The sequence below is a fragment of the Salvelinus alpinus genome, chromosome 35, assembly GCF_045679555.1.
Source record: "Salvelinus alpinus chromosome 35, SLU_Salpinus.1, whole genome shotgun sequence".
NCBI lineage: Eukaryota > Metazoa > Chordata > Actinopteri > Salmoniformes > Salmonidae > Salvelinus > Salvelinus alpinus.
This window is the reverse complement of record NC_092120.1, coordinates 14,091,229-14,106,736: the sequence shown is the minus strand read 5'-3', so window position 1 is coordinate 14,106,736 and position 15,508 is coordinate 14,091,229. Positions and strand designations below refer to the sequence as shown.

At 41.1% G+C, this 15,508-nt stretch overlaps 2 protein-coding genes across 3 annotated transcripts; one reads left to right on the top strand and one right to left on the bottom strand.

Moving 5' to 3' along the window:
* The first annotated feature begins 1,789 nt into the window (after nt 1-1,789).
* On the top strand, nt 1,790-8,849 carry efhb (EF-hand domain family, member B). 2 transcript variants are annotated; one of them, XM_071383675.1, is made up of 13 exons: nt 1,790-1,994; nt 2,151-2,213; nt 2,469-2,612; nt 3,018-3,198; nt 3,318-3,428; nt 3,668-3,797; nt 3,933-4,016; nt 4,153-4,220; nt 4,412-4,566; nt 6,730-6,937; nt 7,063-7,284; nt 7,909-8,090; nt 8,388-8,849. In XM_071383675.1, the coding sequence occupies exons 1-13, from the start codon at nt 1,926-1,928 to the stop codon at nt 8,532-8,534; spliced, it is 1,764 nt and encodes a 587-aa protein (XP_071239776.1). In that variant the 5' UTR covers nt 1,790-1,925; the 3' UTR covers nt 8,535-8,849. The 2 variants fall into 2 exon arrangements, with proteins under 2 accessions (XP_071239776.1, XP_071239777.1); XM_071383676.1 differs by having other exon boundaries at nt 1,799-1,994; nt 4,412-4,512.
* Nucleotides 8,850-10,353: 1,504 nt separating this feature from the next.
* Nucleotides 10,354-13,385, bottom strand: LOC139564283 (m-AAA protease-interacting protein 1, mitochondrial). Its single transcript, XM_071383677.1, has 5 exons — nt 12,821-13,385; nt 12,560-12,631; nt 12,259-12,385; nt 11,994-12,138; nt 10,354-10,853 (listed from the first exon to the last, which is right to left on the bottom strand). The coding sequence occupies exons 1-5, from the start codon at nt 13,247-13,249 to the stop codon at nt 10,769-10,771; spliced, it is 858 nt and encodes a 285-aa protein (XP_071239778.1). The 5' UTR covers nt 13,250-13,385; the 3' UTR covers nt 10,354-10,768.
* Between the last annotated feature and the right edge of the window lie 2,123 nt (nt 13,386-15,508).

Genomic DNA, 15,508 nt, shown 5'->3' with positions numbered 1-15,508 from the left:
CCACTAGAGTGAGAGCACCGCCAGCATTCAAAAGTGACCAAAACATCAGCCAGGAAGCATAGGAACTGAAAAGTGGTCTGTGGTCACCACCTGCAGAATCACTCCTTTATTGGGGGTGTCTTGCTAATTGCCTATAATTTCCACCTTTTGTCTATTCCATTTGCACAACAGCATGTGAAATTTATTGTCAATCAGTGTTGCTTCCTAAGTGGACAGTTTAATTTCACAGAAGTGTGATTGACTTGGAGTTCCATTGTGTTGTTTAAGTGTTCCCTTTATTTTTTTGAGCAGTGTAGTTTGACCTATGTTTTGAGGTTATACAACGTTTGTTTACATTTACTTTGTTGGAGTAAAACAAACGTATATTAGGGTTCTGATGGGGTCCGACAGTTGAACTAAGTTCAATAGGCATTTATAAGTTATATTCTTAAAGAAGTAATTGGTACATATAATAAATTTACAAGTCCAAAAATCGATGTAGCAACTGCAGATTGGCTCTTTAATGAAAGGATCAGGGAAACTAATCGTTTTATAAGGCAAAGAGGAAATGTTACACAAGTGTGCTAATTAATTCACAAAAAACCTTTGTAACATATGACATGACGTATGCAACTTTATGTCATAATATGCCATACTGCCAAAGTGTAGGCTAAAAGCAAACATGGGCATGCATTTGCAATGTTCATAATCATACAGGTTCTTAATTGGGGTTGGTTGGGATTTAACCATTGTTTCTTTAACATTTCTTAGTTTGGGTCTGAAACAATTGTATCCATTTATCAGTTTCAAAGACAAGTCATTACATGATATTGTAATGAAGCAGGCAGGGAGCAGGTCTCGAACCCTCGACCTTCTAGCCCGAGGTCCGGCGCGCTAAAAAAAATAATATATATTGTAACGACCCTGGGTTTATAAGCGCGGAAATCGACTATGCCGCACGATCATGCTTTTGCGGCACAGTCGATTTCCGCGCTTATAAACCCAGGGTCGTTACAATATATATATATTTTTTTTACAAAAACTGTAATTATTCAATACATTCTAAATCACTATAACATAAATCAGCATAGATGCGGTAAATGGAACGCAGACAGTTTCCATTGCCCAGATCGGCGCACATCCAACAAATCCGTCATGATGTATGTATTGTAGAAGGCCCACAATGTGGTTACTTGAATCCGATTTGGATATATTTAGCTGTTTTTGCTTTAGAAGTTGTCCCTTTTCAGGTTTAGAATAAGTGTCTGCTAAATGCTAACGCCCTTTCAGATAAACTGGTTAGCATAGCTAGCATGCAGAAATCAGTAGTGGTAGTCTGTCGTTTTTAACTGTAATGCAGTTGATTGGTGACAATGACATGAACATGTGTTGGGGTTGACATCTATACAAGCATTATACTCAAAATTTTACCTCAACATAGTGTGAAATACACAAACAATAGCCGAAATGTAGGCACATTTTGCTGGGAGGCAATGAGAAGGGATATTTCCCTCACCGCCCTTTCCCCCACGCGTTTCCATGTCAATTCCATTGTTTTGATCGAGTTCGATTGACCTCTTTGCGGTGGAGTATTTTTTTCCCGCCATAGTAATATATATATATTTTTTTAATAAAAAAAAAAACGTTTTTTTTATTGCCATAGTAATTATAACAAGGTATACTTTTGGTGTCTTTATTCTAGAACACTTGCACAGTAAGCCTATAATTATAGCGCCATTATAGCCTCGGTTTCCTAGTGGCGGTTGCCATGTGACTCGAGATAAACATTCTATCAGAATATCCTCAGAATATCCTGGAATTTGATACAAAGTAGCCATTTTAAGCTTCTCTCTTCAGAGTGAAACATTGTAACTAGCAACTAGACATGTAAACCCGTGTTGAGTAGACTACATATTTTTATAGCAACTTGTTGATACGCTAACGATATGAATTTGATAGAAAGGAATGCAACCAACACCTGGAAATACACCGAAAGTTTCCCGGATATTCGAAGGGTAACAAGCAAATAGGCTTGGTAGCCTAGTTATTTCTTTGCGTTTGACTGATTCATCTGGTAACTATTTTATCTTGCAAGATGTGCGTATATGATGTGGTCTACTGTAAATGCATGTTACCATACTGTATGTCTATGATATCCCCATGTCACCTAGGCTGGGAAACGTATTCCTGTAGGTGACAGAGCTAAGACTTGCTTACAAGAAATATCACCCAAGGTAAGTTGAGATCGTGCTGCCAAATAATAAACATCAATATGATATAGCTAGATCAACACACTAACTGAATTAACATCACTACCAAACTGTCCTGAATGGCAATATACAATAAGATCTGATGTGCCTGGGATATACAGTGCAGTCCTTTGTCATTCTCCTTTTTGCCTCAGCAGCATGTGTAGGGGGGATTGTGCACAAGTGCATGTGTCTGTTTGTGTGGGTGTATATTCACTGTCTCACACCTTCCTTTTAAAGCCCCAAACCCCACCAGTAGTGAGGAAGTTTCTCAACACAACACGCCCAGGTGCAGGAGCTATCCGAGTGTTCCATGGGAAAGCCGACGACCCTGATATTGCCAGTACTCTAGTTCATGGAGTGAGCAGCCAAGCTTCTATTTCTGTAAGTAGAGGCCTAAATTAACATGTATAGTGAGTTTTAAGCTAACTAGCCTCAGGTTTTCATGTTACAGATGTAGGATTTTAATTTGATCACTATTTTGTTGCTGAGAATTTTTACTGCATGACAGGAAATGCAAACTTGTAGTGTTTTCATGGTTTAAAAAGGCTTCTGAATCAGACTTGATTTGCCCTAACAAAAAATGTATCAAACTCTACAGAAAATGTCCATTAATTATAATCCACATAATAATTCAAATTTCCTGTTGTTGCAGGATTGTTTTCCTGCTGTAGCAAACTGGCTAAAATTAAGATCCTACATCTGTAGATGCATTTAACATGGTAGAGATCATGCACACATTAATTAATGGAATTGGTATGGTCGCATTTGTTTCTGTATTTCCTACAGGGTGGATTAGTGATCAACCCACCACCTAAAACCATCTATCAACAGAGGTTACATCAGCTCAGTGAAGCTGGGTATTCCACCAATCAAAAAGCCCCCCTGGGCAGGTCACATGATCAGAGCCCTGGGCTTCCAAATTGTCTCGACACTGGCAAAGCCACATTTGGTGTGAAATCCCCCAAAAGTGAGTCAGACAATAAAGAAAGACCGTAGAAGCTACAATGTGTCACCATGAACATTCATATTATGACTGAAAGACATATCCACAAGCCTTCATGTACAAGTGTGTTCCTTCTGATCCAGCTGCAGCTGCAGGTGCGATTATCAACCCACCTAAAAGTGCGGAGCAGGTGGCGACAGAGGCTCAGGAGGGACACCAGTCTTATATCCGCTCCCACAATGCCTACTTTGTCGGTGAGTATTGTGGACATTTGTCTCTCTTTAGTTCTGACAGTGTTCAAATGGGGACTTCATTTCGGCTTGAAAGTTATTTATATGCTATTCAATATGTTGTTTTACACATTGATTTAACACCCATCATTTTCAGACACATTTCTGAAGAAACACCATAGCCAGTGGTTAATCACACAAGTCGATATTTCTCTGTTTGATTTCAGCCTGGGTAAATCCATCATAACTGTGTTGTGTCCCAGGTGAACAGGTTGATAGGAAATACAAGTGGAGCCGTTATGAAAAGGACGGCAGGTTCGGAGTGCCTACTCCCCACCACAACGATGGACGCAGTGTCTCCAAATCTCTCCACTGGTTGTGTGATACTCAGAAGTAAGCACTTATCCTACCTTATGTTTATTCAAAACACTTGACTTCTTATCGCTCATCACCATTCAGTGTCACACAATGCATTGCCAATAGTCATGACATCAAATGTTGATTTGTGTACTGCTATTTTTCCAATAGGCATAACAGTGCAAAGTTTGTTTCTCAGAGATGTGATGACTTCAGGGAAAGGACACAGCCACAGATTGGCAAAGTGCATGACCCGTAAGTCTATCACATTAACTCTTTAATGCAGATCTAGTTAAATGCCTGTTCAGTATACATTCCAGACCTGTTAATTGCACAACTCATGCCCAGCTACTACAGTAGCTTTAATTCCTCTGTTCCCGGCCTTTTACAGCATAGCAGACACATTGAAAGTGCCAGCAGGTCATACATTTGGAATCTTGATGCGGCCAGATGACTTTGGTGAGTCAAATTTGAATTAATAAAAGTACACATATTCATAAAAGGACAGATATTGAGTTTTCTATTCCAATGCAAGTATGAAATTGGTAAAAAAAATGGGTCAAGCTATAATGTAGTCTAGAGGGGTGACCAAAATGTAAGCCTTTTGTTATTGTTTGAAGATGAAGAATTTGGTTTAACTTTCTCCACAGGTGCGGGTGACCTTCTCCACTCTACCCCTCCAGCAGAGTACCAGAAAGGCACAGACAGACAGCGCACCCTGGTCAGTGCTGTACGCCAGCACCTCAAGAAGGTCAACTTCCACCACTTTAACTCCCTGCTGCAGGCCTTCAGGCACTACGACAAGGTAACATACAGTGCATTCGGAAGGTATTAAGACCCCTTGACTTTTTCCACATTTTGTTACGTTACAGCCTTATTCTAAAATGGATTAAATAAATTAAAAAATCCTCATCAATCTACACACAATACCCCATAATGACAAAGCAAAAACATGTTTTTAGAAATCTTTGCAAATTTATTACAAATAAAAAACAGATATCATACCTTATTTACATAAGTATCCAGACCCTTTGCTATGAGACTCGAAATTGAGCTAAGGTGCATGCTGTTTCCATTGATCATCCTTGAGATGTGTCTACAACTTGATTGGAGTCCACCTATGGTAAATTCAATTAATTGGACATGATTTGTAAAGGCACACACCTGTCTATATAAGGTCCCACAGTTGACAGTGCATGTCAGAGAAAAATCCAAGCCATGAGGTCGAAGGAATTTTCCACAGAGATCCAAGACAGGATTGTGTCGGGGCACAGATCTGGGGAAGGGTACCAAAAAATGTCTGCAGCATTAGAGATCCCCATGAACACAGTGGCCTCATCATTCTTAAATGGAAGAAGTTTGGAACCACCCAGACTCTTCCTAGAGCTGGCCGCCCAGCCAAACTGAGGAATCGGGGGAGAAGGGTCTAGGCCAGGGAGGTGACCAAGAACATGATTGTCACTCTGACAGAGTTCCAGAATTCCTATGTGGAGATGGGAGAACCTTCCAGAATTACAACGATCTCTGCAGCACTCCACCAATCAAGCCTTTATGGTAGTAACCAGACGGAAGCCACTTCTCAGTAAAAGGCACATGACAGCCAGCTTGGAGTTTGCCAAAAGGCACCTAAAGGACTCTCAGACCATGAAAAACAAGATTCTTTGGTCTGATGAAACCAAGATTGAACTCTTTGACCTGAATGCCAAGTGTCACGTTTGGAGGAAACCTGGCATCATCCCTACGGTGAAGCATGGTGGTGGCAGCATCATGCTGTGGGGATGTTTTTCAGCAGCAGGGACTGGGGGACTATTCAGGATAGAGGGAAAGATGAATGGAGCAAAGTACAGAGTAATCCTTGATGAAAACCTGGTCCAGAGCGCTGAGAACCTCAGACTGGGGCGAATGTTCGCCTTTCAACAGGACAACAACCCTAAGCACACAGCCAAGACAACACAGATAAGTCTCTGAATGTCCTTGAGTGGCTCAGCCAGAGCCCGGACTTGAACCCGATCAAACATCTATGGAAAGACCTGAAAATAGCTGTGCTGAGACGCTCCACACCCAACCTGACAGAGCTTGAGAGGATCTGCAGAGAAGAATGGCAGAAACTCCCCAAATACAGGTGTGCCAAGCTTGTAGCATCATACCCAAGAAGACTCGAGGCTGTTATCCCTGCCAAAGGTGCTTCAACAAAGGACTGAGTAAAGGGCCTGAATACTTATGTAAATGTAGATTTTAAAAAATGTAATAATACATTTGCAAAAATGTCTAAAAACCTGTTTTTGCTTTGTCATTATGGGGTTTTGTGTGTAGATTGATGAGGGGGAAAAAACTATTTAATACATTTTAGAATAAGGCTGTAACGTAACAATGTGGGGAAAGTAAAGGTGTCTGAATGCACTGTATGTACTGTATTAACTTGATAATATCACAGAATTTCTAAACCCCAGGAACAACATCGCAATACTTCTGGGAAAGCTTTGCGAAGCAGACTTGACCGACCAGACATGGGTTTGGGGTCTGCAAGTCAATGGGAGAAGTGAAAAATGATTCCTTAGTTGTTGAGTTTCCTGGAATCTAAAGGAACAACCTAGATTCAAGCCAATATCGAAAGTAGCTGACCATGTTATTACTCCAACTTTGTGAAAGTGTCTGACACATTTTCATAAACAACTACTTAATATCGAAGGAGTGCCTTTGATTTGATTGCCTGCACATGCGCAGTTTGGCGTGAGACTACCATTAGACCTGATGAGATGTTTCTGCGCATGAGCTTAGCTAACCAACGTCGCCATGACATCGCCTACAAGCATGATCTGGGATTTCTATTGGAGAAGCAGTTTCTAGATATCTTCATACTGTACTGTCTTTGATAATATTATGTTAGTTTGAGATAGACACAACCTCTGTTCAGTCTGTCTGTGTGCGTACTACGTGCATGCGTTTGTGTGTGTCTGCGACTCCACAGAAGGGTCAGGGTGTGATCGACAAGGAGGACCTGCAGGATGTGTGTCGTCAGTTTAACCTGGACCTGAGTGGGCCGATGCTGGATGACTTGATGGAGTACTGTGACGTGGACAAAGACGGACTCCTCAACTTTCTGGAGTTCGCCAACTTCCTCAACTGGAAGGACAAAATGCCCATCAGTAAAGTGGAGCAGCGCATTCTGACCAGTGGTTAGTTACAGTGTCTAAGCATAGAAATATAATTACTAGAAGGCTCATTCCCATTCAAGTCAACGTTCTGTGATTGGTGGACTGGTGGTAATTCTATTCCCTTTTGACTGACAACTCTACCTCAGAGTGTAAGACCAGCACAGCCCCAGATAACATGCAGAGAGAGGCTCTCCCTGTGAGACCTGCAGCCTCAGAGGCTTTGGCCAGACCGGAGGACCTGGAGCCTGTAGAGGTGGGCAGCATGCTGAAGACCCCCAAGACCCTCAACAGACCCAGGACCATCCAGGACCGCTTCATCACCTCCTCCTCTCTCATCCGGGCTGTCGTGGGTGGTCTCCCTACAACTGGTCAGTTCTGATTGTGTTTACTTGTAACACTTCACTGTCCAGGTTTACCTCAGACTACAGTAAATAGATATTTAGGTGAAAGATGCATGAAGAATTTGTATATACACTACCGTTCAAATGTTTGGGGTCACTAAGATATTTCTTTGTTTTTGAAAGAAAAGCAAAAAAAATGGTCCGTTAAAATAACATCAAATTGATCAAAAATACAGTGTAGACATTGTTAATGTTGTAAATGACTTGTGTAGCTGGAAACAGCTGATTTTTAATGGAATATCTACATAGGCGTACAGAGGCCCATTATCAACCAACTACAATAGTCATTTACAACATTAACAATGTCTACACTGTATTTCTGATCAATTTGATGTTATTTTAATGAACAAAAAATCTGCTTTTCTTTCAAAAACAAGGACATTTCTAAGTGACCCCAAACGTTTGAATGGTAGTGTAATTCCCATACTTCTCCCCAAAAAATTCAGGGAGGGACATTTCTCCGTGATTCAGCACACGATTTCTGACATTTGTATCTTTGCATTACAATGGACTGGTAGTCCTTTCCCCCCTGCTTCTCTACATTGTGTGAATCACATTCTCACTGTATAATTATGACATCTTTCCACATAGACTATCGTATGTATGGGACTCCCACAGTGCGCACCGACCTGGCGGCCCCACGGATCAAGCGCGTCAGCGACAGCACTAACTACGGTGACCAGACCACGGCCTTTGACCTCCTGTATCCTACGCTGCACTCCCTAAGGGGAGTCCACAAGGAGCACTTCTTCTGCCCCCGCACCAAAGAGGAGGTACAGAATACCAATGAACCCACTGAAGAATCAAGGGAGAGAAAGAAAGATATGGTCTAGTAGATTTTATAGAATAGCACTGGGACCCACCGTACCATGTGGAGGTTTTGTGGGATTTTGTTACAGCATTCAAAATGTAGGAAAAAACGTTGTTTCAAAAAATGATAATTGGTATGAACAATTCTGCCATTGGAGAAGTGATTGACACAAAATGTTATTGAAATAGGACGGAGCATAAGCAAATCATTTGTGAAAGACATCTTCTGATTCTTATTTCCACCTCCATTTCCTTTTCAGATTGCTGACATATTCCGAAATGTGGGCGCGAGTATTGCCGCGGAGACATTTGAGGAGGCGTGGAAGCTGGCATCCATGAGACACCCCACTGGGGACGTGTGTGTGGAGATTTTCCGGGACGTTCTAAAGGAAATTCAAGCTAATTAAATCTGAATAGTATCTTTTACCACCTCAGTATCTATTCCGTGAAAGAATGTAATTCAAGTATTACATATACTACATAAGTGTTATACTTCTTTTTTTTTCCTGTGACACTAACTATTAATTGTCATATTAACTGTCATTAAAATTATTTTTGATTGTGGACTATAATGTATTTTCTAATGTTGAGAGCAATAAGCTGTTGCTAGAATAAGTAATACCTTTTTTCTGCTTCTAACTGAATGCTTAGTCTTCCTGCATGTGATAATATACAGTATCTACTCCTGAAACCGAAGTAAATATTGAGAATTATGAGTACCATCATGCCATCGGAGTCTTATCATTTGAAGTCCTGTTTATTCTGTCACACTCTTTGATTAGATTTACACACATATTTACTCTATGGTTTTATTAGTCAGTGTTATAATGTCAATCTGTCAATCCTAATTAAATATGTGGCCATAGCCTTAGACACACAAACACACAGGCGTGCGCACATACACACAGGCGTGCTGAAACACCCACCTACTGTACTGACGGCATATTGAAGTAATTGTTTGGATAACAATATCAACTTGAATAACCAGATGAATAAAAGGTACAGTGTGCATACACTAATCCATGTCAAAACCCAACAACACAGAAATATAATGTGTTAATAAACACAACACATTAGCTTTTGTCAGTGTTTTATCACTTGAATTATTCCACTACTGTAAATTACCATTTAACAATCTGACACCCTGGCGTGGTGAATTGGCTAATATGCTATAAACATATTCACTAGCATTTTAACATAAGTAAAGCTATCCACACTCATAATCACATTAGGAATAACCAGGAAGCGTCTCTAACCAGAACCCCCTACGCACCTGCCCATATTACCACGCCTGGAAATGATAATAATCCACACCCATATTTCATTATGCATGAAGGAATGCTTACTAATGAAGGAATTGTCTCTCTATTTGATGCATCATTAATAGTGTGATTTAAGAGTTGACAGAATTGGATGACACAGCGTTCAATAGCCTGTCAGTGTAATTGTTTTACATTGTATTTTATTAAACATTTATTTAACTAGGCAAGTCAATTAAGAACAAATGATTATATACAATGACGGCCTAATAGAGGATGCTTGATTTTGGCAATGGCATAATACATTACAGTACACCAACATCTGTGATTCCTTTGAGACATTTAATCATAATGTAAGATATTTGGGTCCCACTTGAAACAAAGTACAACTTAAAAAGGCTTTAAATACCATACATAAAGGCTTCATAAGCACTACATAAACGCTTCACAAATCATCTGTCATACTCTATAACTGATGCAGAAAGGGTGACATAACCATTACCACTGTAGGGTGAATTGCCAAATGTGACATAACACACCTTGTATGTTTTTACAACATTTATAGAGTATGTCATGTGCTTATAGATTATTTGTGAAGCATTTATGCTATATAAAGCCTTTACAAGTTGTACTTCCTTTAAAGTGGGACCGGTATGTGTATACTATCCTATCCTTGTTTTTTCCCAAACTAAACCGAGGTCACTCATGTAAAATGTGTATCATATAAACACCTATACAAGGATAAAGAGACTTGCCAGTTATTATCCAACAGCTTTCAATAAACACTCATTCATATTGTGATTTGTGTAACACAATAACACAATAACATAACGATTGTTGTGTTTATAGATGCTATGCGGCATCAATTTTACTTCTGAATAATCAGACAACTAAGTTGTTTCTGAACAATACAGAACAACAGTTTAACCTGTGATACTGTTTCAAAGAGACAAAAGCTCACACAGCATCACCATGAAGCAGTTTATTTTGTTCTGGGACAAACTGTAACAGCAGGGATATTGTAGGCACTAATTGTTCATGCTGAGGAGATTCAGATAAAGTCTATTGTTCCCAACAAACCTCAGATTGGAGAACTTAGGGAGAAATAATACGTCTGTATTTCAGTGTGTAGGGCTCTGGTTCCATCCAGTCCACCCTACAAAGCAGCTAGAACTCAAGGTGACTCTTCTGTTGGCTTGTAATGGTTCAGTTGAGTTTGGGTGCGCTTGGCTGAGTACAATGGTCCTGCTGATTGAAGTTCTGTTGGTTAATAACGTTTTGTTGAGTTGAATGTTGTCGGAACTGAATTAGGTAAACTGTGCTGTGTATGCTTGGTCTGATGCTGTATCCTGGTGACAGAGGTGTTCATGGGTCTTTTCCAATCACCCAATCTGTTTCCAGTGCCAGTGCCAGATGTTAGTGACTGTCCAATCAGGTTCAGCTCCCCTGGTCAGCTCCCGGTGGAATCTGAGAGGAGAGATGGAGGGAGGGAGAGAGAGAAAGGGGGGAGAGGGAGAGAAACACATTAAAATTAGATCTAATAGGAATTGCTTTAGATTTTTCGATGGTGTTTTAGCACCTCTGCAAAGTGACAAGAGAAGTAGAGTGAATGAGACAGAGAGAGAGAAAGAGAGTGTGACGACAAATATTTTTTATGGAGTATACTTTTGAAGATGAGAAAAGTTGTTTCCAAACAGCTGAGGGAAGACCATTGAAACCAATGCTGACAAACAACCAAACTAATCTTCCCACCATCACCTTGAAAATAAGGTGAAGCATCTTAACAGAGCTCTCTTATCCTGCCAAACTGTATCTCAGCAATGAAAGGGAAAACATATGAAGTATGACAGGCTTTTAGAAAAGAGTTTAAGACCTGAAACAATGAGAGTGAGATTCTGGCCAACTAGATAGGTGGGTATTAGGTATGACAACCAAACTGTGTGGTCCAATTCCTAACGGCATTTCTGATCAGGAATGGGAGAAGAAGCTTGATCCTGCTCCGTGGATCGGAAGTGGATTTAATTCCTGTCATTGTGCTTGGAGCAAATCGCGTAAGTGATTCAGACCAAATCAGAAGTTACAGCACTGAAGCTTTCTCTTCAATTGGTTATCCATAGGTGTACTTTTATAGCACTTAGGAAGTGTTATAACACATTAATTACACTGTCAACATGGCTGTCATGACACACTACAGTACTATGAGACGTAATACAGAAAATATAAAAGAATCAAGAGCAACTACAATGTGCTTTCTTTATACACAATATAACTAACTACCTCACGTAGAGGTTTGTATGCTTCCATACTTCCCCCAACCTTTCTCTATGAGATGCAGAAAATTAAGTCTCTGGTTAAATGTTTCCATTACTTAATTGTGGGTTCACATACATGGAGAAAGTAAAGAAAATATTGACAAACTCTCGCATATCAAATCTCTTGGTTTATCCATCAAGATTTAAGAGATTAAGAATTGGTGGAGACACAGCACTAAAAAGTATTTAATTCATATTTAAACATATTTAAGTAAAATTTAGGGAGACTTAATACAAATAATCCAAACATTTGGATGCGTGAAATGAATATTGATTAGTCGGATGCCATGCTTACTCATAGACAGCTGTCACTATCTTCTTCTGTGGGCCGTCTTCTTCAGTGGCGGCCATTTTGAATATCTTGGTACTCTCCGGGTCCTCAGGAACATCAGCAGTGGACATATGCCAGAACCTAATCACAATGAAGCAAAACTTCCTACCTGAGAATAACAGAGGAAGCAGGAAAACAGAGTGTTAACAAAAGACAAATATACAGAAACAATGAAGTAGGACAAAGTTATGCATCACACTCGCACGCACGCACACACACACAGCAATACCATTTGAATCAAAAACTATGGAAACTTCCTCTGGCAGAATAAATATAATATCGTCCAATGAGATAGCTAGATGTCTTCTTTGGGTTTCTGAGAGAGCCCTACATCTCTGTTGCGCATAGACCACCATCTGAAATAAAACCAGATAAGACACAACTTATGGGACATGGCTATAACAGGGGCCATTGATTCGTCAGAAAACTGATAAAGGAATCTAAAACAGGACACAACACTTTGTCTTTACAATAGACTATAATGTAGATGAATATAAAATACGACTTTGGAGATGGTAAGAGTAGGCTACCTCAGTTGATACCAACCCTCTCAGCTCCTCAAAGTTGCCATTGGACATCATGGTGGAGACATGGACCAGTGCCTATTTCAAAGACCAGGTCAGTCAAGTGTCTAGTTCACATTTGCCAATGTGTAGTTTCTAGTATCCCAAACATATATGATGAATACAGTGAGTTATGACCCTATCATAAAGCTGACATAACCCTTATCAAACAAGGGATATAATGATATACCAAAGAGCAGCCTATATATAACACCTGAGAAACCATACCTGCTTGACTCCATTGTCAAATTCCACACTATTAATGCCCAATTGAAAATAGAGTTCTATCAGGTAGATGTGGACTTTATTCCGAATCCACGTGAGTGGATCAGGGATGCCGACAACTGTGATGCCATGATGACCATGGCCGCCAGTGCGCTTCCGTTCATTCTCGCGCTCTGTGCAGTAGTGTCTGTATTTCTCATGGGGGGAAAAAACACTTTGTCGCCACAAGTTATGCAAGCTACATTGTGCGGTCGGTTCTCCAAGCGGACCCGCGGTGCACGTATAGATAGACGTCAATGAACGGCATAGGGGCTGTTTTGCCATTGTGGAATAGGTCCTATTCAAGGGGGAGGCCAGCGATGACACGTAGGAGCGCTTTACCAACCCGCGGAGCTCACGGCACGTGGCGATACATGTAAACCGCTGCATCATGCCAACGCACTTGCGAAAGCAAAACGATATAGTATAATTTTCATTCTGGATTTTGATAGAAAGCAATGTGCATTCTCCTGTGTGGTTCTTCCGGCAACCTTATGTAACTGTCCGATGCTGTACCCATAATCCTTATGGAAAATACACAACATTTACTGTACCTATAATATCCAGTAGAGGGAACTAAATGTCTACAATTCAGTCTTGTACATGGATAGTTTCACAACTAAAATTGTCGGGGGAAAATATGCAAGTTTCTGAGCGTAAAATATTCCCCATGGAACCTTGAATTGCAGAAGTTCTGTAAGGTCTTATTTCTAAAACGTTGCATTCCAGAACCATGCCTTTAAAGCTGCGATTTGTAACTTTTTGGGTGACGACCAAATGCACATAGAAATGTGAGTTATAGATCTGTCATCCTCATTGAAAGCATGTCTAAGAAGCAGTAGATCTGTTCTATGTGCTATTTCTATTCTTTCCATTGTTAAGTTTCGTTTTTGCATCTTTTACTTTCAATTTTGTAAACCAGCTTCAAACAGCTTAAAATACAGTATTTTTGGTTATGGAAAATATATTTCATAGTGGTTTAGATGGTACAATGATTCTCTACATTATACTTGCTTGTTTTGTTACATAAACTGAAATTAGGTGAACTATTAGAATTTGAGCATTCAGGAAATGTGGATAGAATAGTGTATATACAGCAATAGTTGAATAGGTTGGACTTGACTAGAATACAGTATAAACATATGAAATGGGTAAAACAGTATGTAAACGTTATTAGTGACCAGTGTTCCATGTCTATGTACATAGAGCAGCAGCATCTAAGGTTCAGGGATGAGTAACCGGGTGGTTACTTGGTAAAGCGCTCCTACCATTGTGGTCCCGTGTGGCTCAGTTGGTAGAGCATGGCGCTTGCAACGCCAGGGTTGTGGGTTCATTCCCCACGGGGGGACCAGGATGAATATGTATGAACTTTCCAATTTGTAAGTCGCTCTGGATAAGAGCGTCAGCTAAATGACTTAAATGTAAATGTGGTAGCCGGCTAGTGACAGTGAGTAAGTTCAGGACAGGGTACTGGGTGGAGGCTGGCTAGTGATGGCTATTTAACAGTCTGATGGCCATGAGATAGAAGCTGTTTTTCAGTGTCTCAGTCCCAGCTTTGATTCACCTGTACTGACCTTGCCTTCTGGATGGTAGCGGGGTGAACAAGCCGTGGCTGAAGTCCGTGTTGATCTTCTTGACCTTCCTTTGACACCAGGTGCTGTAGATGTCCTGAAGGGCAGGCAGTGTGCTCCCGGTGATGCGTTAGGCTGACCGGTGCGGTTGCCATGCCAGGCTGTGACATAGCCTGACAGGATGCTCTCAATGGTGCATCTGTAAAAGTTTGTGAGGGTCTTAGGGGCCAAGCCACATTTCTTCAGCCTCCTGAAGACGCTGTTGCGTCTTCTTCACCACACTGTCTGTGTGGGTGGACCATTTTAAACCGCCTGTGCTATGTACGCCGAGGAACTTGAATCTTTTCACCTTCTCCACTGTGGCCCCATCGGTGTGGATGGAGGTGTGCTCCCTCTACTGTCTCCTGAAGTCCACAATCAGCTCCTTCGTTTTGTTGATGTTGAGGGAGAGGTTATTTTCTTGGCACAACTCCGCCGGGCCCTCACCTCTTCCCTGTAGGCTGTCTCGTCTTTGTTGGTAATTTACATTTACATTTAAGTCATTTAGCAGATGCTCTTATCCAGAGCGACTTACAAGTTGGTGCATTCACCTTATGATGTCCAGTGGAACAACCACTTTACAATAGTGCATCTAACTCTAAGGGGGGGGGGGGGGGGGGTTAGAAGGATTACTTTATCCTATCCTAGGTATTCCTTAAAGAGGTGGGGTTTCAGGTGTCTCCGGAAGGTGGTGATTGATTCCGCTGACCTGGCGTCGTGGGGGAGTTTGTTCCACCATTGGGGTGCCAGAGCAGCGAACAGTTTTGACTGGGCTGAGCGGGAGCTGTACTTCCTCAGAGGTAGGAAGGCGAGCAGGCCAGAGGTGGATGAACGCAGTGCCCTTGTTTGGGTGTAGGGCCTGATCAGAGCCTGAAGTAATCTGGCCTACCATTGTTGTGTCGTCTGCAAACTTGATGATTGAGTTGGAGGCGTGCGTGGCCATGCAGTCATGGGTAACAGGGAGTACAGGAGGGGGCTGAGCACGCACAATTGTGGGGCCCACAAATGCTTAGGCCTACATTGTGTGTGTTAGAGAGAGCGA